Here is a 24,629-nt window from a genome sequence, read left to right as displayed (position 1 = left end):
GTTTTGGCTCCTTTTTTAAATGAGGAAACGTCCCTGGAGGAGCTGCAGGCCCACCAGCAAGAAAATGGGCTTGCTTGTGGAAGATAACATTGCCGTGTCCCGAAGGCAGCTGATGGGGCTGGGGGCGGGGTGGGGGTAGCTGCCCTGCCCTGCTTCCGAACACAGGCACAGGGCAGCTTAGGGTGGGCTGCAGGCTGGCTCAGCTCGTTCTTGGCACCATCTCAAATGCAGGACTGAATGTTTCGCATCCTTGTTTGTGTTTCGGATTTGCTCCTGTTGGGAGTTTCTGGTTGGATTTCCTTGCCCTAAGTTATGTGTTGCGGGGGGGGCTTAATTAAAAGCTTGGAGGCAGCTTTCAAGTCGCCCTTTAATTTTTATTTTCCTTTTATTAGCGCTGACATCTGCAGGTACATTGTGGGCTATTCAAACATTACAGCGTTTGGCATCTAGTCAGTCTGGCACTGTACTGTGTATCCTTCAGAGTGTGCATGGGGGGGGAGGGAGTCAGTCGTCGTGTGTGTGAGTGTGTGTGTGTAAAGCACCAGTCTCGTGAGATTGAGATTGTACAAGGAGAGGCAATATGTGGCACTTGCGGTAGGTTTCGGCCCAGAGTTTTTGGGGGGTGTTCCATCAGCTTCCATAGGAACGTAATCGTAGAACCTGACCCTGACCCTAGCCTGTGATGTTCATTGCAGGAGGACAAGCTGGCTAGGAGGAGGTCACTCAGCCCCGAGGAGTCCTCCTTTTCCTCCTCTTGTGACTCTTGTGGGCTCAGCCCACCAACTCTCAGCATGGAACAGGAAGCTCCCAACATGAGCAGGTTAGGTTCTTTCTGATGCAACGTTTCATCTTTTTTAATTAGCTGTAATCAGAACTGGAGTTTTGATTGTTAATGAGCCAGACCTAGTTAACCAGCCTGCAATCCCCTCTTTTTCATTCTTGTTTTCAAGTTAGACATAAAATTGGTTGACCCTTCTTTCTGGAAAACATCAGTCAGAACCACAGAATATGGACTTGGAGGGAAGGGAGGGGGCAGTGCCTGGGACTCTCAGGTAAAGCACGGGGCCAGGTTGTTTGTGGGCCGCTCTTCCTGAGGGCACCTGCCTGTTCCAACAGATCAGAGGGGGTGGGTGTGCTCCAGGTCCCTCCCCTTAAACATTGCCTTCAGGTGGGACCGGGGAAGCGTGCCTTTTCCGTAGCAGTCCCTGCCCTGTGGAAAACCCTTCCCCCTGGGATCTGGCAAGCTGTAAAGAGCCACAGCTCTTTCCCCCAGGCACTGGGATAGGGTGAAGTTGGAGGGTGAAGAGGGTTTTGTTGAATGGATCAGAGAAGGATGACTGAGGCACCAGGTTTTTGCTTTTTTGCTTTTATGGTTTTTTATTGCTGTTGTGAGCTGCCTGGAGTTGGGTCTCTTAAGAAGAATATATATTAAACAATTCCCTTCTCACCCCTCTGGGTGGTCTGTGTCTTCTCAGCCTCAGGTCCTCTACCAGAAGAGGCCTGGGAGTTTGCGGGTTCTGCGCAGGATCTCGGCTGTTCCCGGCACTGCATCTTCTGGACAGAGAGCTCCAATGTTGCTCCTGGGATCTGTGGGAGCCCCTCTCTCAGCTCGGGGGTCACATCCCCAAGTGCTCCTCTCACCCCTGGGACCCCTTTGGCCTTCGCTTTCCGCATCCTCTCCCTTCGGGCTCTGGTGCTTCTCGAGCGTCTCCTCCTCCCCCCTGATGTTGCTGTCACTTGGCACTGCTACATCCACACACACATCTTTGTATATCTACATATACATACGCCCACGCATACACACACACACAGACACAAGCCCCTTTTGAGCACATGACTGAGAATTAAGCCCCAGATGCTTTTACTGATCCATGTTTTCTCCTGAAGCTCGAGCAGTCTCCAGGAGAGAGAGAACCACGGCTGGTCTGTATTCCACACCATTCTTTCTGCTTGTGCAAGCCTGGGCTGCCAGTCGAGAAAAGCTGCCTGTTCTTGGAGTGGCAGTTCACCAAAGCATTTGCCTACTTGACAATAATGTGGTCTTAGTGGCAGCTCACCTGCGTTGGGCTAGCGCTGCAGTATGACTCTCCTCCATGCACATCTGATCTGCAGGCAATTCTGGTCTGCCTCCTCTTCCTGGCATGGAAGAATTGCTTGCAACGAGAACCTCAGCATACGAAGCGCGCCTGCGGGACCTGCGCAGTTGTCACCCTACCCTCCTCACTGGGAACTCTGGAGTCCAAGGGCCAGGAGAAAGGGCCCAAGGGCTGCTGCTGGGCCCACTGCCAGGATTCTGTGAGGGGGACCGTGCTGAATGAACAGCTGCTGCATCTGGAGTCTGGATGTCGTGGGTGCCCACCAGCCTCTCTGCCGGGGTGCCAGCGCTTCCCCCAGGCAATGTTGGCAGGCAAATGAGGGGAAAATGCTTTCCTAGATTTCTCACCAAAATAAGTAAGCTTGGTTCCCACCCTGCTCTGGATCTGATCTAGTTTTCCCTGACCTCAGTCCCACCTCCCAGTTCCATCTTGCCTGACAGTGCCATGGCAAGGCTTTAGAGGGTGTGAAATCTTGTGCCTTTTCATTTGGAAGGGACACTGCCTATTGCTTTCTCTAGATCTGTGGTACTGTGTGTGTGTGTGTGTGTGTGACAGAGAGAGGGGGCGCATGCTTGGAAAAGATGGATGTGGGGAGAAGTAGCAACCGACCGGTATTCCCCCAGGCCAGCCAGGTGCTGCTGATCCTCTGGCTCAGATACGCAAGAAGGCATTTTGGTAGCTGACGACCTGTTGGAGAATCATGACAATAAGGGGGGGAAATTGCAGCCTGGATGATGCGACTGTTCCAGGGTAAAAAACATAACAAGGTGACTGCGTGCCTTTGTTCCCCTTCCGTGCCTGCCCCTTTCCCTCCCTCGGTGTCTTTTCTCAAGGCCACCCCATCTGTCCACCGACCACCCCCTCCTCCTGCTCCAGTAAGGAGCTTCAGCGCTCTGGGTGCGACTGAATGCAAGCAGGTTGCTACTCTTTCCATTCCTTTTTCCATCCTGTCTGGTACTCCCAGGATGTGTTCAAGGTTGTTTGATGCGAGCCCACTTCTGCTGTTGTATTAGTGCCGGTCAAGGCTCGAAATGGGGCAGGAAGTCGTTCATGGAGAAAAAGCAAGGTGCTCGCCTTGGAAGTTCTGAGAGCAGGTGGATTGTGAGGGCGCGCCTTCAAGTGTGACTCCTGGCGACTGCCTGGACCAGTCCCTGCAGTCTTCTTGGCAAGGCTTTGGAAGTGGTTTGCCATTGCCTCCTTCCTGGGGCTGAGAGGGAGTGACTGGTCCAGGTCACCCAGCCGGCTCTGTGCCTAAAGTGGGACTAGAACTCCCGGTCTTTCTAGCCTGGTGCCTTCACCACCACACCAGCCTGGCTCTCTGCACCTGCTCTCTTGTGACAGTGCCTGCCAACGTATCAGAGGTCAGCCGACAACCAGAAGGGTTGGCTCTGTGTGTGTGTGCGCGCGCGTGTGTGCGCGTGTCCTTCAGGGAGCAAGCGCCTCCCTTCCTCTCCAAAGGCCAGTAACTTTAAGCCTGCTAACAGCATCCAGCCAGGGGAGGTCAGCGGGCTCAGGTGGCCGTGGCCTATACGTTGGCAGGCAAGCAACTTTGTTAGAGGATGTAATATACACTAAAGAAATGAATGGATAAAATAAGTTGGCAACAGTTGGAAAGGCCACTATATTTGTTCGCAATTTGGCAGGAGATTTGGAAAAACGTTTTTATCCAAGGGCCATATTGGCAAATCACGCTAAGCCGGACGTGGGAAGACTTTTGGCTTACTGTAGATGATGTTAAAAGGCTTGCTCATTGTTGCTCTTCCTGTGGTTTGTTTAGCATACATGTGAACCAGCAAGCCAGAGCTGGTTGCCTGGGAATCATGTCGGCCACAGTCCAGCACTTCTGAGATCACTTGGTTGGAAAGAGGGTTCTTGGTGGGAAGCTGTTGGCACAGGGGCGTGTAGTCCTTGGCTACAGGGTGTGTGTGTGTGTGTGTGTGTGTGTGCGCGTGCGCGCATGCACGTCTGCAGATGCGGGTCTGTGAGGATACGAACTCCAGTGTGTCAAGGTGACCCCTCTTGCCGGCTCCCCTTCTAGCCATGCAAATGAAGCAGTCCTGCGTGCTTTATCTTGCTTTACATAATCGATCCACCAAAGCTCTGCCTGCAGAACCACAAGGCATTCCATGCAGCTCTTCTGAAAGAGGTGCCACCTGCCTCTTTCTCACCACGTTTTTGGCCAGGCTGCCTCCCACATCAAGCTGAAGAGCACCGGGTTGCCGTCTTCTTCAGGGCTTGCTGGAATTCCAGCGAACCTTGTGTGCTGCTTTATTCTCCCTTCTCCTTTGTCACTTTACTGACCTGACCGTCTTGCCTGCTGAAGACTTCTGTTGGATACCAAAGATGGCATGTACTTTTTGCTCCTAACCCAGTTCACCAAATGGAGGCATTTCTCTCAGCAGGACCCTGGTCTGAGGGCCATGCCAGGTTGCTGGGTGAGCTTGAACTTGTTTCCAGGAAAGGCCGCTGCAGAATGCAGTGCCTGTGCTTGTGCTTGTTTGCACACCCTGTGCGTGTCTTTATCTAGTCCTTGTGTGTCACATGGTGCCTGTTCCTTGGATATTCCTGGCCCAGCTGGTTCCTCCCTGACCTCTCCTCCCTTCCCAGCCAACTGACTCAAACAAAGAAGAAAGGGTCTCTCTTCCCCCTCCCCCCCTCCCTCCCAGCTTCATTTGCCTCTTTCATTGTGAAAACGTCACAGCTTGTCTGGCTATAGATGGTGCTGTGGAGCCCAGGAGAACCCTTTTCGTCCATGCCCAGGCGAGAGAAAGGAGGAGGAGGAGGAGGAAGAGACGGAGGAGGGGAGGGGGTTTCTGGGGGTCCCTCTGCCTGCAGAGATGTGTGGGCATCGCAGAGGCAAATTGTGCCTCCAGGTCACCAGAGCTCCCTTGTGCTTTCCTTAAGAATCACAAAGAGGGAGGAGGAGGAGGAGAGATTTATTTTTCTCCCCCAAGACTCCTTCCAAATAGCTGCAACAAATCTTCAGTTCTCTGTCCACCAAAGATCCGCTCTGATATTTTTCTTGCCCCCCGCTTCCCAATATATCCACTTTCCCCCTTCCCTTTCCCTCTTCTGGACGGCTGCACTGAGGAATGATGAAAAAGACCAATTCTGCTAAACGGGTGAGTCGCTTTCTGCTTTCCGTGCAGCCCTCCCCCTTCCAAGGGCCTTTTTCTTGCATTGTTATTGTCCACTTTCTGTGTTGGGTATGTGGACGATGGGGGCAGGGTTAGCCAGTATTGTTCCAACTTTCCTTTCCTTGCATCCCCTCATTTCCCCCAGCCCCAAAATCCACTTGTCTTTGCTTTCTGATTGTTCAGCCTTTAAAGCGATGCAACCACCAAATGCAGGGTCTCCATTATTAAAGCTGTGTTTGTATTAATTTAGAAACACGTCTCTGTATGTGTGTGGATTTCATCTTTTACTTAACTAGATGAAGACAGTGTGATTAGAAATGCAGAGAGAGCTAAACTGGAAAACATTTGCCTGGAGAAACAGGCATGGTTTTAGTCTGAATTTGTAAGAGAGAGAAGGATCTATCATCACCATCACCATCATCACAATTATTAAATGCCGATTGGGCCAAGAACAGCTTGATTCCAGCCTACTTCCTTATATAAAGCAGGTGGCAGCATTGTTTTGATTCTATTTGTTTATTTGCCTTACATCATCTTGTCTGCTTTGTAATTGTGGTAGTGTTGCTTTTTTAAAAAAATCAGTGCACATTGTCAGGGTGATCTGCATGCAGCTGCCAGCGTCCCAGGTGCTCTGCAGCTTTGGGGAAGGGACAGAGCCGGAGATGTGGACAGGAGAGCTTTCCAGGCCACAGGAAGGGGTGCTGGTAGGAGGCAGGCCACATACCTCCTCTTGACCATTTCTGCTCTGTCTTCCTCCCCTTCCACTTGTTCCCTGTCCTTTTCTCTGTTCCTTTTTGAACGCAGGCGTTCCAGGAGGGGAACCAGCAACCTCTGCAGCCTGACAAGGTGGGCTGGGTCCGAAAGTTCTGTGGGAAAGGCATTTTTCGGGAGATTTGGAAAAATCGTTTTGTGGTCCTGAAGGGTGACCAACTGTACATCTCGGAGAAGGAGGTTGGTAAGAAGTTGCTCCCATCTGGCTTCTTTAGGCCAGCCTTTCCTTTGCTTTCTTAAGTCTCCTTTCTACAGTTCAATTTTTGTTTGGGAGGGGCTGGGAAGGGGCTGTGCATCTGAATTATGTGATTCTCTCACATAGATAGCGCTCATTCAGTAGCTGGATGGTGAAAGAGGAAGTTGATGCGGAAGGGAGAGACGGGTGGCCGCCAGCTGGGCTTCATTTTCCTGCGACGGGCTGCCTTTTTATTTCCCCTGAAGCTTGATCACAGAGTCATTGGCAAAATGCTCCTTTTGGTCTGGTCAGAACCTGGCCATGGCCTCCATCCCTTCTTAGGAGCCAGAGACACTCTGACCAATCCCCCAGTAAGCAAAGCTGCCCGGGGATCCGGCCTAGGGCCCATGGCCCAGGCTAGAGGCTGCAAGGAGACAGCAGTGAGACGGGGGGTCAGGGTGGGGATGGATGGCAGTCCCAGCAATGGGACTCCCATCCCTGGAAGGAATGTTGTGGCATCCCCCAACCCCCAGGAGTGCCACAATCTAAGGGGCTGTTTGTGGAGCACATTCCAGAGACAGGAGGAAGGGTGTGGACTGAGCTCTGCTGAGCCCCAACTTTGCTTCCTGCCTGAACTGGCTGGCTTGCAGTGAACATGTAGGAGGCAACTCCTGCCCCGGCACACGGATGCTTTGCAGGATTTGGGTCACTGTTTGGGGGCGGGGGGTTGTCCTGGGCACCAGTTCTGGAGCCCAGTTGGCCATGCTGCTGTAAACAGGGTCAGGATCCAGGTATCTGCTAGAGTGTCTGCTTGCAGAGACAGCCAAGCATTTACAGGTTGCAGGCCCAGGTCATTTTTTGGCCAAGAGTCACAGATCCCTCACAAGCTCACTTGACGTGAACTTGCGGAGAGTAAAAGTGCCCCATCTTTTACCAAGGCTGATAGCCTATCTTGCGTGCCAGTAAAATGTGGCCTCTCTTCTGAACCACCTTATCCTGGAAAGGTGGTGAGGGCAGTTGACCAAAAGGGGTGGGTTTTGTCTTTGCATTTCCCTTTTCTGGGTATTTGGGAAGCCTGATGTAAATTTTGCATATTCGTTTTTAGGATTTCTTTGTTCAGTGGCTTTGGGACAAAGTACACGTTACATGCAAATAAAGGTGTTTATTTTTCCACTGGCTCTTATTAAAACGTGTGTCCCTGATAGGCAGTTAACTGGAGGCACAAATGTCTTTTGCTTAAAAACCTGCTTTCTGTTGTTAGATCTGTGTTGCTATTTGTTCTTTGCAATAGTCACTTTCTAATACAAACTTCTGGTGCTCAAACCTTGCTTGGAAGTTTCACGTTGATCCCAATTCTCAATGAGGAGGAAGTAGAGGCTGCTTCTTTGTGGTGAGAAAGAAATGCAATCTGTGACTTATTTCTTTTAAAAAGGGGGCTCAATTTTCATAATTCTCTTCAGACCTGTCCCTCTCAACATCAGATTTGCGCAGGTCCAGAAATTAGTTTCTTTTTTCTCAGTACTCATTTATTGTGAACAGGATGCTTTACACACTTAAGGAATAACACAAGGTTGAAAGGACAGACCTCGGCCCCCTCCCCCAAGCTTACGTTTAAATGTAAGCAGGCTGGGCTGAGCAGATAATGGAGGCAGAGAAGAGATTTAGTGGCCTGCAGGACAATAGATGGCTATGAGTGAATATTATTAACTTACACAATTTGTTACATGTTGTTTAACGTACTCATAATAACCAGAAATCCAGCCAAGCCCAGCCTAAGCTCTATTTTGGCTGGGGCTGAGGCCTAAAGAATTACTCCTTAGATTTCACCAAAGAGACACTCTGGCATTTAATTACCCTGAAACTGAACAAGTGCTCGGCTGGTAGGAAAAGGCAGCATTAGCCATGCAGGCAGGCGATGAGCCAGGATGGATCCGGTTGCAGGACATCCGATAGCAAAGCTGGTGGGCTGGAAAGGTGGCTGAGGAGGTGGAAGCAGGAGTGAGGCCGAGCTCAGAGAGAAGAAAGCTCTTCCGGTCTAGAGTGCCATGCGCAGCCCACAATGGATCCGATTCTGACCGGACCCTAAAGCTCTTCCGGAGGGGCACCCTCTGAACCCTGTCACCCGTGCCCTGTTGGTGGCTGTTGGAGGGAGGTTTATACAGCATATCTGGAGGCAGAACAAGGGCTTCTTTAGAGAGTGAAGTCCCAGTGGAAATTTTATTTTTGCTTTTACTCTTAGAAACAAAAGGAAAAAAATGCCCCTTCTTTTAATGTTGCTACTAATTAAAGTTCTCAGGAGAAGCATTCTCTCCTCCATTCTTGTCCAGGAGGAGGCAGTGCCTCTCCCAGGATGGTGCTCCCTGTGACACAGCCCTGCACGATTTAGAACTGTTTTCCTTCAAACTTTTAGTTAATGCAAACTTGATACCAGCTTGAATCCCATTAAACCTTGTTAGACGGGCAGCTTAGATTTCTTTTTAACAGGTGGCACTTTCTTGCCTGCACATAGTTCCTAGGTTAATTTTTATTTATTTATTTATTTATTTTCTATCCTGCCTTTATTATTTTTTTATAAATAACTCAAGGCGGTGAACATACCTAATACTCCTTCCTCCTCCTATTTTCCCCACAGCAACAAACCTGTGAGGTGAGTTGGGCTTCCAAAAAATTATGTTTCTTTTTCCCCAGTCGCAAATCTACATGGTTTGTTGCTGGCCAGGTAGTGTCCATTCCCTTATCCTAGCCAAGAAAAAGCATCTTCTATGGCTTGTAGTGTTCTGTGGATATAGGAAGCTGCCTTAAGGCACTGCCTGGGACCTTCCTTCCTTCTTGGCTGGAGGAAAATGAAAAATGGCCCCAACTCTCCCAATGTCCAAGTGGAAATATTTTTTACCCTATTTGGAGATGTTAGGTTGAACCTGGGAGTCTCTGCGGGCAAGGCAGGGGGCTCCTGACCTTCTGAAAGCTTGTGGTCCCTCCAAATTTTAGGCCTGAGTTGTACCCACAGAATTTATGATTGACTGATTAGATTTATTACCCACCGCAATCCCAATACTCTTGGCAGTTTAAAGAGGTGAAACATTAAAAAACACCCTTGGTAAAAGTTCAAAATTGGATTAATTACAGAATTCTAACACACGAAGGCCATAGTACAGCCACCCATCCCAGCCATCCGGCTTGCCTCTCCCTAGGCCCACTGGAATGACCTGCTTCCAGTTCTGCTAGAAGGCCAAAACTGTGACCTCAGTTCAAGCAGGTATCCCAGAAAATGGCACCTCCAAGCCTCCATCGCCTTGCAGAAACAGAAGGCTACCGGACATTTACCCAGGACAAGTGAACTGGGCTAAAAGGAGAACAGCAGAAGTAGCATCTTGGGGTGCCCGGAAGCTGGACCTCTACAGACCTAGCCACTGGAAGTGGGAGTGGCTCATTGGCGAAGCCTGCAGGAGAGGGGGGTCCAAGTGGGGCAGAGGTTTACGGGACTCTTAGCAGCTCCCCAGATCTTGCTGCCAGTGCTGGCTGCTACAGCAGCTGCTCCTTCTTGCTCCCAGATTCCCTTTGACCAAGTCTTACACCTTTTCCACACTGAACACCACTTTGCCTTGAAACAGCTCTTTGTCCCTCCCAAGAAAGCTTAATTGCTGGTTTAATGTCTTCAAAGAGGGGCAGGTAGTTCTGTCTTCCCTTTTTTTCCCAAGCCTCCATCCTAGAATCGTGCAGTTGTGTGCCATATTCATGCTTAACGTGTTCTTTACTCGCTGTAGCTACACATGTGGCATTTGCTGTATGCCCATCCTGTCCATGCTGCTTTGTGTCTTTCTAAAAGCCCTCAAGCTGAAGAAGAATTAAAAGCAATCTCAACATTACTTGCCCCAACCTGAATACTGGGCTAAAAAAAGATGGGTCTTTGGCCTCTGTGAGTCATACAAATGAAGTAACTTTACATTCTAATGCTAATTTTGTACTGTTGCAGGGGCTGCATGATGAGCACCATAATTCTTAATCTCCTTCCTGTTGGTTTTTGAGATATCACAGGCATTGCTTAAGTATCTTCAAATGTGTCTGGAAAGCTTGAGGACTAGATCCTACCTTAAAAGAATTAAGTTTCTGTTGGATCAGACCTGAGTTCTGTTTGGTCCAGCAGTTTGCTTCCCACAGTAGCCAACTGGATGCCTCGGGTACATCCATAACCAAAGGTTGGCTCCTCTCCTTTTTTGCTCCTTCAATGTCATATTAGTTGACAGACTGCAATTTCTGTTGTTTCACTAGCAGAACCAATAAAAGTTAATAGTCTTCCTCCAAATTGGATTTATCTGTTGTCACGTCTTTGGGTAGCAAATTTAACTGTCTTTGCAGGAGGCTGCCCTTGATTCCCACTATCCCAGTTGTGGTATTCTGTCTGGGCAGAGCCCAATACCTGCCAAGTCCCTCCCGCAGCCCCATAGCCCAGCTCTTTGCACAGTGAGTGTGCAAACACCACTTTTGCCCTGGGCAGAGAGACATAAGTTCTCTGCTGCCCCTGTTCACCTCTTGGAACAAGTTCCAGGACCAGAAAGGGGAAGTCTGTATTTATCGGAGTGTGGGGGAAAGACGGAGAAACAGCCTTGGTTCCAGCCAGGGGCTCTTCTGCTTCCAGGGCACAGGGGCCTGAGGATTGGAAGAGTTGGCATGTTGCTTGCTTGGATGCCAGATTGTTGTAAGTGTTGAATAGTTCCTCCTTTTAAAAAGTGTTAAATCCTTTCATTGATCCACTAGCACTTTCATCGCAGATGTCAAGAGCTCAATAATGAAGTGAGAAAATTCTGAGCGCTCCAAATCTACATCAGTGAGTCCTGAGCATTTGGTATTTGAGAGCAAATGATAATGGAATTTGTTGACTCTTCTGTAAAGCTGCCCTCCCACTGCCCTGAAATAATCATGACCAATGTTTTATCTCAAGACTGGAGCCTTTCTGTTCTCTCCAGTTGTATCCAGTTAAATCTCACAGATCCAGGCGTTTTAGTTTCCTTGGCGAGTTTGAAAAGATTTCATGTATGGTGATTGGGAAGAGGATCATTGGGAAGTGGCCTGGAAGAGAGATTGGACTTCATTCTGGTTTTGCGGGGAAAGATGATTCACTTCTGGCACTGGCATGTTTTACTTTTTCTTTGGCAGTGGCTGAACCATAAGGTGGCCTGTTGGTTGCTAGCTTAGTGTGTTATGTGAGTCCAACCATTTGTAGGACATTTCCCAAACCAACATGCTTATGGCCCCATGTGAACCCAGCCTCTCTCTGGCTATGACCATTGCCAGAAAATTCTTCTTCCATGGGATACCACCCATTTGAACTCCACCTTGATCTGGGTCCTTGTAGGAAAATCCTTCTGGAGAATGCATCCTCCATCTCTCTCTCTTTCTCTCCAAACTGTATGCAAGATTGGCTTCATTTCAGTCAGCTTTGCGTGTGAACCGGTGGGAAATGCAATCGACTGCGCTGTTTTCTCTTCCTGGCTGTCCTCTGCAGTGGAGAACTTGGCATTTGGGGGCCTAGGGAAACAGGCATTCTGCTGAGCCATGTCTTGCTTCCTTTGTTCCCACGTGCTGGTAAAACTGCTTGGGGAAAGACTTAGGATTAATGTACTCAAGTGGAGAGAAAGAGTCATTTTAAAGAGTACTGAAAGTGGAATTCTTCGTATGTGCACACTGATTTTGCTTGTTGTGTTGAACAGAATTTGCAAGTTTTTGAAAAGCTGCAAAAAGCTGCAGAACCTATTTGAGAGAGAACCAGTCAGAAGACTCGAGGTCATGCAAATCAACCTCAAGGGAACATCCGTGCTGCGATAAAGAGAGCTAAATCTAATTTTTGATCCAGATGGCTTAAGTTAGTACATAAATGTGCAAATACTCCAATTTCACAGGCACCTCCATCAGAATAACAATCTGCACAAATGAGGATATAGGAATTCTATATGTTTTTGCTTTCTGCCAGCTCAGAAGTGGTGTGAAACTTAAAAACTTTCACACACTGATTCTTACCAATGGCTGTTAACTTTTATTGTGAAGAGTGCTTAACAGTCTTTTGGGTAAAATCTTGCATTCAACCCAAATAGTTCTTTTGTATCCCACAGCAGTGAATGTGCCCATTTTGGAAATGCATCCCAAGGCCAAGCAAGAAAGCCTCACTCGGTTCACATTCAACAGGCTGTTTCGCGCTGGGATTTATTTCCTAACTTACCTCTCAATGAGGGACAAAAAATGCTTAGCCAGGTCAAAGGCTGTGATTTATTCTGGGTGACACAAAATTGTCGTCACGCAGCTCCGGCATATTGAGCTGTTCCACTGAGCTGTCTTGTGGGCAAGAGATCTGGCCCAGTTAAAAACAGATTGTGCCGCCCCCCCCAACTGCACAGAGAAATGATGCCGCTGCACCTGCTGAACTTCAGCCCTCGCCAGTCTCCTCCTCCAGGAATCTATAACAGCCATTATTCGGGTTAGTTGTGCCTTCCTGGGAAAGCTTTGCTTCGAAGGGCAGCATAAAGGCACTCCAAAACAAGCCGTTAGTAATGATTTAGGGAGGTGGCCCTAATACGAGATGCCTGTCAGACGGCCAAGCAGACAAAGTCGGCCTGCTCCAGGTGGATCCAAGCCAGCATAGCCAATTAGAAATCTGGGGAGTTGCAGCTCAGCACATCTGGAGGGCAGACTGGAGTCGGCCTGGAGCCTCTTCTGGGTAAGCCACAGTGTCCCGCCTGCTCTGCTTGGCATTTACCGAAGGATGAACCCTCCGTTCTGCCCAGAAGGCTGGAGGAGGCCTTGGAAAGACTCGGCGCAGAGCGTTGTATTTCTCTCCCCGCAGGTCTCTCTGTAGATCCTCTTTTAATTGAAGGCGTTTTGATGGGTTGGAGGTTTACTAGAGCCTGGTTGGGGGCTTTTTTCTCATTTCCAGCAGAATTGGCTGAAAACATCTCACCTGGCTACCATCTTAAGTAAATATTGCTATAAATAATAACTATGATCATTTTGTACCACTTTAATACCATGCTTTCCTTGGTTTTTCTTTCCCTGTGGACCACTTGAAAACCATGCTCATAGCAGGCGGTTAAACTGTTAAACCGGGGCTGTGTATAGGACAGAGAAAATGCACATCTGTGAGTGTGCACATGGTAGACAAATAACAAGAGAATGGGTATGTGTTTGGTGCCACAGTTCAGTGCTGTTCTGGGAACTGTAGCCCTGACACATCTGGAGAGCACCAGGTTGAGGAAGGCTGGATTGGAGGAACACTCAGATCCTGGAGCAGGTCTCAGTGGAAGGAGCAAAAACCCTGCACTTGGATGTCAACGCCGTGAGTTGGGCAGGTGCCCCTGCTGCTTTCGTGCAGCAACGTGTCTGTGCGTTGGAGGGCCTGTCAAGATGCAAAGGAAGTGGCTCGTTTTCATGCCTGCATAAGAACTACAATTTCCCGAATATTTTTGATATGGTGAATGAGTGAAAGAGTTTTTAATCCAGATATCATTGGCAGCGCATCAAGGTAGTGTATGTCTCGCCTTGAAAACTGTGATCTGTCTGTCCACAGCTCAAAGATGAGAAAAACATCCAGGAAGTGTTTGACTTGAATGATTATGAGAAGTGTGAAGAGCTCAGAAAGTCCAAAAGCAGAAGCAAAAAAAATTATAGCAAGTTCTCGCTCGCCCATTCCAAGGAGCCTGGCAACACAGTAAGCCTCCTCCCTTCCTTCCTCCCTTCCTCCTGAGCATTCAAACCCCTGTTTGGTGTACTGAGAGTTCTGGGTTCCAGTCCTGGGAAGGACACTCTTCTGCCCAAGCCATCAGGGAAGGCAGGTGGCCAGGCTGGGAAGTGTCCCTCTCCTCCTAAGACCTGGAGAATTCTGAAGAGCAGAGCAGAAAAGCTGCTGGGTGGACCAGTGGCCCAACGGCAGCTTCTGGCCGGGGAGGGGGGGGGTATGACGCACGTCCTCTCTGGCCTGAGAGCTGAACGGCAACCTGTTTGTGTTTGTCTTTCCCTTCCACCACTGTGTCTGCCATTCAGACCATGAGACAGCTAGAGAAACAGGGTGATTCATCATGTTGCAGCCTGTTCCTTCCACTTCTTGGGCCTTCAGTAGGAATTCATGGCAGTATTTCCTATAATTAGAAGGGGGTCAGTCCGATGTCACATCTGTCAACAGCAGCTTCATGTCAGGTCTCGGCTTGTGAAGCGACACAGCCCAAGGACTGTCGGTCTCTGCTCCCCCCGTAACTTTCGGACAGTTTGCTCCCCTTGATCTCACTTGGCTCCCGTACCACCCAGCAACCAGTCTAGCCAGTCCCAGCTTCCTCTCCAAGCAAGTAGCGCTCCCTGACTTCAGTGGTCTGGGGGCTTGGGGGTTTCAGGGCTCTCCGTCTCGTGCTTGAGACATTGTGTTCCTGTTTGCCAGACCTTGCAGGCCACCATGCTCTGTTTAGAGCAGCCTTTCTAGTCTGGTGCCTCAGATTTATTTTATTCTGTTTGTTTATGTATTGTATTTATAGGGCCTCCCATCTCACAAAACGTGACAGATGCCTTGGATCTGCTTGGGCTCCCATTGCCCATGGGCACTGCAGTCCAACACATCTGGGGAAGGCTGAGACAAGTGATTACAGGCATATTTTAAAACAGCAATTGAGAGCAAGCCATTGTTTCCTCCTCCATCCAAAAGCTGTAAATGTTGCTGCATGTTACCTTTGTCTTGAGTTTATTAAGGACAGTGCCAAGTGGGTGGGTAAGCCCCTCTTTGGTTGCTGATGATGTCTCCGTTGCTCACAGGCACCAAATCTCGTCTTCCTGGCTGTGAGCCCTGAAGAAAAGGAATCTTGGATCAATGTGCTCAACTCTGCAATAATCCGGGCCAAAAACCGTATCTTGGATGAGGTCAGCAGTCTGCGTTTGGCTCGGCCTGTCCTGATCCACAGACGGGGTTGACCTTCCCAAAGCCACGGTCCGGGGCAGGGGAGGGGGAGTTCAAAGCCGGGCAAGAGAGCAACGTCTGTTTGCGTGCTGTTGTGGGAGTTCGTTGTGGTGCTTGGCGTGCCAGATTTATTTTTCTTCAGCCCACAGCATCGGTCCTCTGAGGTTCCTGACAGCACAAAGGCCGTGCTTGCTTTGAAGTCTCTTTTCCCAAAAGGGGGCCTGGGGGTGGGGTCTCCATTCTCAAATGTCCAGGTTAAAGGTGGCAGGAGTCCTTAGTTTGCCTCCCTTGTCGTGGTGTATCTTACATGACTGGGAACATCGGGAACTCTTTATTCCATTCTGGATCTCACTGTTCTGTGAAGAAACCAGAGAGTGGCGTATTGAGATTTCCCCTTTCTCTTAATCCTGGCAATAATCCTATTACCAGGTTTGCAGACAGATGAGGAAGAACAGAGGTGCAGGGATGCACTTGCAGTGATTTATTATTAGGGAAACTGTGCCAGTGCTGTACAAGGCCTTGTACAGATCTGCGAGTAGTCAAATGGTTTTCTCTTCAAAGTAAAATTGGGTGCAGAGAAAATGAAGGCGGGGGGAGTGGCAGAGAGCAATGGGGTGGATTTTTTTTTATTTAGAAAAGGGGCCATCAGGACCACCTTTTCGTCAGCAGGTGAGGGGCAGAGGAATTGAAAGGGTTGTTGATTTTTCATTAAAATGGGAAAAATCTGTAATGTTAGATCATTTTAGGGGTTGTTCAAAGCAGACGGGGAAACGAAGCTAGGCGGTGCTCCCTCCTGACTGAGGGACAGGTCGTTTCTCTTGGGGTTCAAGGGGCAAGAGACGTGCGTGGAACATAACAAAACCAGACTGGCTGCTGGCTGAGGACTGCATCCCCTACATTTTTGCAGTCACAAAACCAAAGAGGAAGCAATAGCAGCGGAGGGAGGGAGGGAGAGGCCGGGCTGGGGTAGACAGACAGGAGCGCAGTCTGAACTGGGAGTGAACAGAGTCTCTTCTTGTGAGATGGGCAGCCATATAAATTGGATGGATGGATGGATGGATGGATATAGGTAGGTAGGTAGATATAGAAAGAAAGAAAGAAAGAAAGAAAGAAAAAGAAAAAGAAAGGAAGAAAGAAAGAAAGAAAGAAAGAAAGAAAGAAAGATTTCAGCTAACTTAAAGAATATGCCAGAGAGCTCCAGTATGAGCTATTGGACGAACTGTGTGTAGGGGATGGATGGATGGAGGAATAATTTCTCCTGGGAGTTAAACGATCCACCACAGTTTATCAGGCAAACCCAGTTAGCCGCATTCTGCGTGTTGTATGCCTCCTTTTGTGGTTGCTGATGGGCATTTCCGCTGCTCTTCAGGTGACAGTGGAGGAGGAAAGCTTTCTCGCCCATCCAACCCGCAACAGAGCAAAGATACAGCACTCCAGGCGGCCTCCAACAAGGGGTCACTTGATGGCTGTGGTAAGTGCACAGGGAGGAACCAGAACCCCAACTTCCATTGCGCAAGCAAGCCCCAAGCTCCTTTTGCTTAATTATGTTTGCACTCCACTCTTCCTCCAAGAATGGCAGAGAGGTTCAGACAGGGGCCAGGGGATTGCACATTTCGTCTTCATGGCACTCCTTGAGTCACCAAAGGTCAGACAGTCAGGTTCACAGGAAGCCGTGTGTCCACTCCTGCCCAGTCAACTTCCACCATTCCATCCCCTAAACTGTGTTGATTCTGGATGGCCAACAGCCATGTGTTTCTGGAGCTATACGGACTGTAACTTTAATGGCATCTGGTTGTGTAAACTAACACTAAGACTTAGTTTTGTTACCAAAATCCCTTTTCCTTGATTCTTGTTGTCCTCCTTGGAGACTTGGTTTTTTTCTGCGCATTTCCCCCACTTTTCTCCTGCCTTTGCAGGCATCTACCTCAACCTCTGATGGGATGCTGACACTGGACTTGATCCAGGAGGAGGATGCCTCCCCAGAAGACCACGACACCTGTGAGAAGAGTTTCCGGGTGGACCTGGACAAATCAGTCACCCATTTCCCCCCTGGCCGAAGGCGCTCAGATTCAGAGAACGTCAAGAACCAGGACAAGAGCAAGACAAACAGCCTCCCACGGAGGAAGGACACGTCTGAGGAGAACTTCTCCCTGTGCAGTGAGGCCTTTGTCAAAGGGACCATGTACACTCCTCAGGTCCCCAAGAAGCTCTCTCGCTTGGAGAAGAACAAATGTGCCTCTATGGAAGAAATCCTCTCCTGTTGGGACTCTTCCTCAGCTCGCCAGGGGGTGGTGAGGCCTGGCCTCCAGGACCAGGGCACTTCCCCTGCACCTGAGCAGTTGGTCCAGATACAGGAGCTGGTGGCGCTACAGCTGGAGAAGACCCAGGAGCTGCTGACGGAAGCGAGGGGCTACGGGGAGGAGACGCGAAAAGCACAGGCGCCTGGCACCGCACCAGCGGCTGCCCCTGCCTGTCCCTTGTCCTCTCCCAAGTTGGACTCAGCAGCCACCTTGCGGGAGATACAGAGGCTGCTGGGCGAGGCATCCTCCAACTGGAGCCAAGCCCAGAAGGTGCTGCGGGAGGTCAGAGAACTGAGGAGCCTCTGCCAGCGCCTGGAACTGCAGCTCTCCAGACCTACATCCAAACAGTGTGTGCTGCCTCAGTACAGGAGGAGCATGATGTGAAGGCAAGCAGTGGGCCAGTCTGCAGGGAGGGCAGGGCACGGCACAGGACAGCCGGGACGCGGGGGCAGGAGTTGGGGAGCGTGCGCTTTGTTGGGATGCAGAGCACGTGACGCGTGCCAGGCTCCTGCTGTTACTCGATCCTTACTCCTCACAGACTCAGTTTTTTCCTCACTCCCCCCCCCAACCTTTACATGGCACCCATTCCTCTCTTCCGGCTTCCAGGAAGCCAATTTCAATACGTTCTTTATGTCTCTATCCTTTCTCCCCCAAAGTGCAGCAAATCGTAGGGAACATCTTGGAACATATTTTTCAAAAGTAGCATGATGCTGTTTCTGGTAATTTGGGCCCCAGGGTTTCCACAGAGGATCCCTCTCTAAGAACTCTCTCTGGTTTCTGAGTAGCAGTCAGGGAAGTTCTCCAGCAGAAATGCCATGTGAGTGCTCCACACTCCCAAACGCCAGGAGAGGGAGGTTGTGCCTCAGGCTCCGGGGGCATGTGGCCTCCTCCACAGCTGTCCCTCCTGTGTCCCTTTGACCCTCTGTGGCTGCCCTGCCATTCGGAGGGCTCATTTCCCGCTTGGGTCCAAGTCCGGACTCTGTCACGAAGGCTGTGTTGTTGCCGCCACCTTAAACTATGCAGAAGACTATTTCCATGTCCGTGTCGCAGGAGTGGGAGCTGCTGCTACTGGAAACCTTTTGCTTAAGCTCACGCCTGCGGTCCTTGGCTGGGAGTGGGGAAGCCACTTCTGAGTAGGCTGTCCTTGGCCAGGGCAGTTCTGGTCCACGGGCTTCCAGCTTAAGTACCGCGTATCGTTTCCCTTAGGTTCTTGGTAGGCGTTCCGTGTCATTATATCGTCATTTTGATACATCTCCCGTTGCTTTCCTCAGCCCTGCTTCTTACCATCAGATGTAGCTCATGAGTAGCAACGTACCCAATGTGCTTAGGAAGCAGGACTGTGGGCCACGGAGTCCTGCTCGGAAAAGTACGTGTCAGTAGAACTCACAATGTGAGGTGTTTGTTCACCTTCAGGCATGCATCTTCTCCGTTCAGTGCAATGGGAGGATGGGAGTCTGACGCATTTCGAGATCACACATGCCAGACCACCTCTCCTTCAGGAGCAAATCCCTGATTTCTTTGGCCGAGGACTGGCCCCAAAACTATTGCTGCCTAGGATAAAGTGCAGATGGCGTCTGGTTCCCTTGGAGTTGAATCCCATGCCAGGTTTGGTGACAGGGGAGTGTCTTCTGCGGCATCTGGCTCTGGTGGTTCTGTGTCCTCCGCCCACCACTGCCTTGCCACACGTAATGGTAGGGCCGGTCCCCTTTTGGTTCCCTTTTCCATCACTGATGCTGAAACACAACGGACACCGTGTTGGACAGGAGGAACTCAAGAGTTTGTGTCCGTTGAATGTGGCCACTGCTTCCGGTTTACTGGCAAACCTTCACCTGCTCAGAATTTACTGGTGGTTGAAAGGGCTCTGAGGTTGAGGTCAGAGCCATCTGTTCACTTGTGCCTCTTGCTCTTCCTGTGCTCAGAGAAACTGCAGGGGGCTGAGTTAGGGTTGCAGGATTGCTACAGGCGGCAGGATCTCATAGTGGAGAGCGTTTCCCCATTACAGATTGTGCCATGCTCCCCCTTCTCTGGCCACTGCCCACTGCTTAAGAAGGTAGAATGGGGAAGGCGATCGCTCCAGGTCTCTCCCATGGCCTTGGTCCTCAGTAACGCTAGTTCAGTGGAGAGTTGGGAAGTGACCCCTGGGCACAGATTGTAACTTAGGCACCTTCATACCCTTGTTGACGATCCCCACTCTGCACTTTGCCAAGCAGAACAACTTGGGTTTCCCATTGTTGAAATTGGTGAAGAAGAGCCACATTCTTTGTTTCTGTGGGTGGTACTTTCTGCTCCAGCTCAGAGGGAGGAATGCCCACACAAGTCTTCCAGAGTCATCCCTCCAGAGAGGGAATTGGAAACTGCTGCTTTTTGACCTCTGCCCCACAATGAGATTTTGCAATCAGCCTGAGGTACCCTCATTTCCCTTTTTTTAAGAGTCTGAGAAATTTATTTGCCCTTATCTTATTTTTCCAAACTTATGACAGCCTTTTGGGGAGGAACTTGCCTCGTTCGTTTTTCATCCCCCTGAGTTCTCTTAGTGAGTGGCCACATCCAGAAGTCAGCAGTGCCCCAGTGTCTTCCTCCTCCTGCCCCAGTTCTCCCCCAGGCTTGGCTAATCTGTTGCATGAGTCTGCGATGGATTACAGTGTGTTGTGAATTAAGCAAGAGAAAGCTTGCTGTCAATCCCACGTGTGGGATTACAGACGAAAACCCAATTATGGGGTTAGAATGGCGTGTGTCTGGGTAAACATGCCAGTCAGAGAAGTGCTGGTGTTTCTTGGACTTCTTGCTAATTAAATGAACTGGGAGAGGGTGGATTGAGGCAGCTGCACCCTGGCTGGTCGCTGCAGTGCTGTGAAGGGAGTGTTGGCACCTTACTAGGCGCCACCCAAGTGTGAAGAGATGACATGGGTCTCCAAGACCCATCAAGACTGGAGCCAGAATTAGTCTTCCTGCTTCCTATTACATGTTATGCCTGCCTGGCCAAAAGAGGGGTCAACCCGGTACTGGGGAATCAGCTTGGGAAGAGTCAACTTGGGGATTGGAAGCTCATGGGAAAGAGATGGGAAGCTCCCTTCCCAGATGGCTCACAATCCCCCCCCCCACTTCACTCAGAGCTCTGAGTTGCCTCTGCAAAGAAGAAGGGTGGCTCCAAGAACAGGGCGCAAGCCTCTGCCCCTCACCTGCCGGAGCCTCACCTTCCCCTCTGCTTCTGAAAAGGGACACCACTCCCCGCTCCCTGACCTCTTCAGGAAAGCAAGAGCCCAACGAAGTCTTCTTCTGAGGTCAGGACTAGGAAGCCAGGAGCTAGGCTTGCAGGTGATACTAAGCGGTGGCTTGCTTCACGCAAACCACAGTCCACAGGCCTCCTAAGGACTATTTTGGGGCCCAAAGAAGTCAAGCAGTTAAATAAAAGGTTTCTCTACTAGGGGACCAAGCTTGAGAGATAAGCTCTCTGGCAGTGGAGGGCAGGCAGCTCTTGTTCACTGAATGGTCTGCTGGGGCTTCGTTACAACTGTTTAAATTTCACTTCCTATAGCCCGAGATTTCCTGCTGCTCTCCCTTCTGCGTACTAACTGGGTCGCACCCCGCAAAAGTTTTAAAATTCAGCCAAGGTCAGCTGAACCAAAGCTGTCTCGGCAACCTGTCACCCCTTGTGTGGCCAAAGATGGTGTCGCTGTCATGGACCCTTAGCCAGATTAGCCTGTACCTCAATAAAATTAAAAAGGTACAAGAAACTTGTAAGCTGGCTAGGGTTAGGGCAGTAGAGAAATGTGGAGATAAATAATTAACCCTATAAGAAACTCTGCTAAAGAGAAACTCTTCTCCCTGTTAAGTGTTGAGACCACCAATAACAACAACAACAGCCCAAACACAAAAGGAACCCATAGAACTTTTTTCCCCAGGAAGAAACAGAAACCATTACCATGTCCAAAAAATAGTGAGGGCTCACTTCCACAGAAGTTACCATTTTTCAGGAGATGGGAGGGAAGAGTAGCTGGAGCACTGGGGCGAGCCATCAGTCCCTACACATCAGGCCTTTGCTTAGAATTGGTTGGTTGGTTGCATTTGTTTTTATGTTGCTTCAGTCAAGCAAACCGAAGTGGCTTAAAAAGCTGTAAGGCAATAGTACAAATACATATTTCAGGCCATAACATCAATAATAACAACCAACCAAATCAACAGGGTCCATAAATGTTCCCATCCAGGAAGAGGGGGAGAACAAGTCTTAGACTAATACTGTCATTGTTAGACTGTCGAGGGATCCTTCCCATCATTTCAGGACTGCTGAACTTGGGTGTCTCTGGCAATTTATGTTACTTGTGTGATGGCAGCATGATTTAAATGGACACAAATAATGAGCCCACTTTGAATGTTGTAAAATTGAAGTCAAGGTAATTAATTGTCCCGGCTCCTTTGGATGAAGTCAAGGTAATTAGTTGTCCCGGCTCCCTAACCCTAACCCATTATTGACGGGGGATGTCCGGGTAGAAGCGTTGCCCGTTGCATCCAAAGCCCACCAACAGGATCTGTTAGGTGGTATATAAAACCTGTGCAATTCTACTCATTTGCAAATACTCCGAGCAGAAGAAAGGTGACTGAAGCAAGGTGGCACGCTTTGTGTTATCTGCTGTGCAACAAAGGAAACACAATTCTCTCACAGAATTTATTTTCTCTCTAAAATGCCAAAAACATCCAGTCGGCGTGAAGCAACTGTTTTTGTGTAAACCATTGCTGCAGATTAACTGGATAATGTTTTTAGATCCTGGGACTTTCAGCGGCCTTCAAAAACTCAGGACTAAAAACAGTCACAGAATGAATCCGTTGCAGTCCAGTATAAAAAGATAATGGGAATTACTTGAAAATAGGTTGCAGGGTTGCCCTTCTCTGAGCTTGTTTTTTGGGTGGCAAATCTTCTATTACTTTGTTTCCTTGGAAATATACTGGGATGTATTGTAAGATATGCCACGTTTCTCACAGAGCAGAGTCAGGAACTGGAAGGAAGAGACTGAGGCGCAAGATGCAGTTTGTGGCAGGGTAGAACTCCCACAGCTCCTCTGAGCCAGGCGGAGCCTGTCCTTGCTGCCGCTGCACTGATTGCAGGTACATGTGTAAAACACCTTTTTGAAATCAAACCTGTGCGCGGACGGACATTCCATACAAGGTTTTCCCGTCTGTGGAAGCATTCACGTGCCCGTGTCCAAAAGGTAAGCCCTGAGAGTTAGGACTGGGAAAAACTGAGGCAGAAGAGGGGGTCCCCGGCGTCAAACGTTTTGTGGGGAAAAGACCTCTGATGACGGGCATGTACTCTGGGGCTGCAGCACCAAGGAGGAGTGTGAACGCAGCATCGTTTGTTAAACACAGAAGGAGGCTTCGATGAAGACCCGGAACACTTCTCTGTAAGTGGCGCACAACAGAGTTTTTCTTTCCTCTCTCTTTCCTTGTGTGTTTATATTTTCCCCCAGTTTAGGACTCTGTCCAACCAGGGATTAAGTTTGTTTCTCTTTAAGAACTTTTTCCATCAATGAAAAAAGCTGCTTAATGTTGAAGTCAAAATACCGGTTATTTTTCCAAGTTACTGGTTTCCCGTTTTAGCCTATTCATCCAGGTAAGTGATGTGTGTGTGTGTGTGTGAGACTCAAAATAAACTTTTTTTACTTTGCTTGTAGTGATACAAGAGTAAACGTATTAGGTATTCATGAGGGAACAGAGAAAGGGTGAGCATGCCAATGCATCAAAAAAGAGTGATAAAAGAAGAAGAGCTAATGAGGGGTTGGAAGGAGTTTACACCCTTCCCTCTGTAAGGGGATAGTTCTCATTGGTCAAACAGTTGTTCTTTGCTGCAGGTTACTGGATAATGTTTTTGGCATGTTAAGAGATGAAATTGGTATTCTGGCAGTATTTATTTTAAAGTGTGTTTCCTTTGTTCCATAGCAAATCACGTCAAGGGCTGCCTGTAGGTTTTGTCCTCTTACTTTTTGGAAGAGCTGCGTATGGACACAATTGTATCAGACATTTGTGTTGTAGGGCCCTTGGCATACTTCGTTCCCTTCAGGTTCATAGGGCTGCCCCGCCTTCTCGTTTTGAATTTTCAGGGCGGGCTGTCTGCTCATCATAACCCGTGGGACTTTGTGCTGAGCACTACCCCCCCCCCCAGTAGAAGCTCCGTTTCTGAAAACCTCCAGTCCAATAACATCCTCTTGAAATGCAAGATGAGACCAGAGGTGCCTCCCTCGCTCTCCCTCTGGCCAGCCTTCCTCTTGAACGCCCTCCAGAGGTTCTGGACTACAGCTTCCACGACTCTGAGCCAGTAGACGGTATCCAGAGGGCATCAGTGCTCTGGAAAGGGAGAAAGTGCTGAGGATGGTACAAGTCCATTTAGCCTGCATGTCTGAAAGCCTCTTTACACAACTTTGATTCGTCATTTTAGCCAGGACAGGGTGTATTCTAGAAATACCTTCCTTTCAGTTCTTTTCCTCAGGTCTGAGCTGACTTAGAAATAGCCGTCTTTTGAAAAGGTTTGACTTACCCTCCACTCAGGGATTTTTCCTCCCCCATGTAGATTAGCTGACCCGTGGTAGAGGGAAACACTCTCTCTTCGTTCGCTACTCAGCCTCACACAATTGCAGAGTGTTCAGGACTGGGCTTGAACAGCTGGAGTGCACAAGGTTTGCGCACGTACTCTCAAAGCCCCATGCTTCGTCTTTTGTGTTTCTGGGGAAGATCTGTCTGAGGTGTAGACAGCTGGATACTGCTATATGGCAGCAGAGGGAGACAGGAAATCTAGCCCTCTGCTGCGATTTGTGCTGCACTGGATTTTTGGCACCCCTGATTTGATAACCCTGATCATGCTGCTGCTGCTGCTGCTGCTGCTGCTGAGTCATTTACTTTTGTTTCCTTTTGTTTAGGGTTTGTTATGCGACCATAAGTGGGAAAACAAGTTCCAGATCCCAGCTGCGTTTCGTTCCTCCTCTTTCTCCTCCACCTTCCCAGGGTCCAAGCTAACTATTACTGCATTTTTGGAGGAGTCCCTATGCAGTGCGTCCTTTAACAGTTATCAGCTGGGTGGTGGCATATGCTTCTCTGTCCTCAAGGGGAGCCCCTTTGGAACAGAGGCCTGAGGAGTCAGTCCTGCAACTCTCCCATAGGGGAGGCTGCAGTTCAGGAGCAAGGGTGGTGACTGCAGCGCTGTCAGCTGAAGCCTTGAATGGGTGTGGAAGGAAGTAA

The 24,629-nt window shown here is 49.4% G+C and overlaps 1 protein-coding gene across 1 annotated transcript; it reads left to right on the top strand.

The window, feature by feature from the left end:
* Positions 1-4,279: 4,279 nt before the first annotated feature.
* PLEKHO1 (pleckstrin homology domain containing O1) lies at positions 4,280-23,030 on the top strand. The gene is made up of 6 exons (XM_063317283.1): positions 4,280-5,218; positions 6,038-6,184; positions 13,735-13,875; positions 14,964-15,068; positions 16,475-16,576; positions 17,022-23,030. The coding sequence occupies exons 1-6, from the start codon at positions 5,189-5,191 to the stop codon at positions 17,787-17,789; spliced, it is 1,293 nt and encodes a 430-aa protein (XP_063173353.1). The 5' UTR covers positions 4,280-5,188; the 3' UTR covers positions 17,790-23,030.
* The last annotated feature ends 1,599 nt before the right edge of the window (positions 23,031-24,629 follow it).

Source organism: Candoia aspera, chromosome 17 (assembly GCF_035149785.1).
Source record: "Candoia aspera isolate rCanAsp1 chromosome 17, rCanAsp1.hap2, whole genome shotgun sequence".
Classification (NCBI taxonomy): Eukaryota; Metazoa; Chordata; class Lepidosauria; order Squamata; family Boidae; genus Candoia; species Candoia aspera.
The sequence above is the reverse complement of the archived record's forward strand: the minus strand, read 5'-3'. Positions and strand labels throughout refer to the sequence as shown.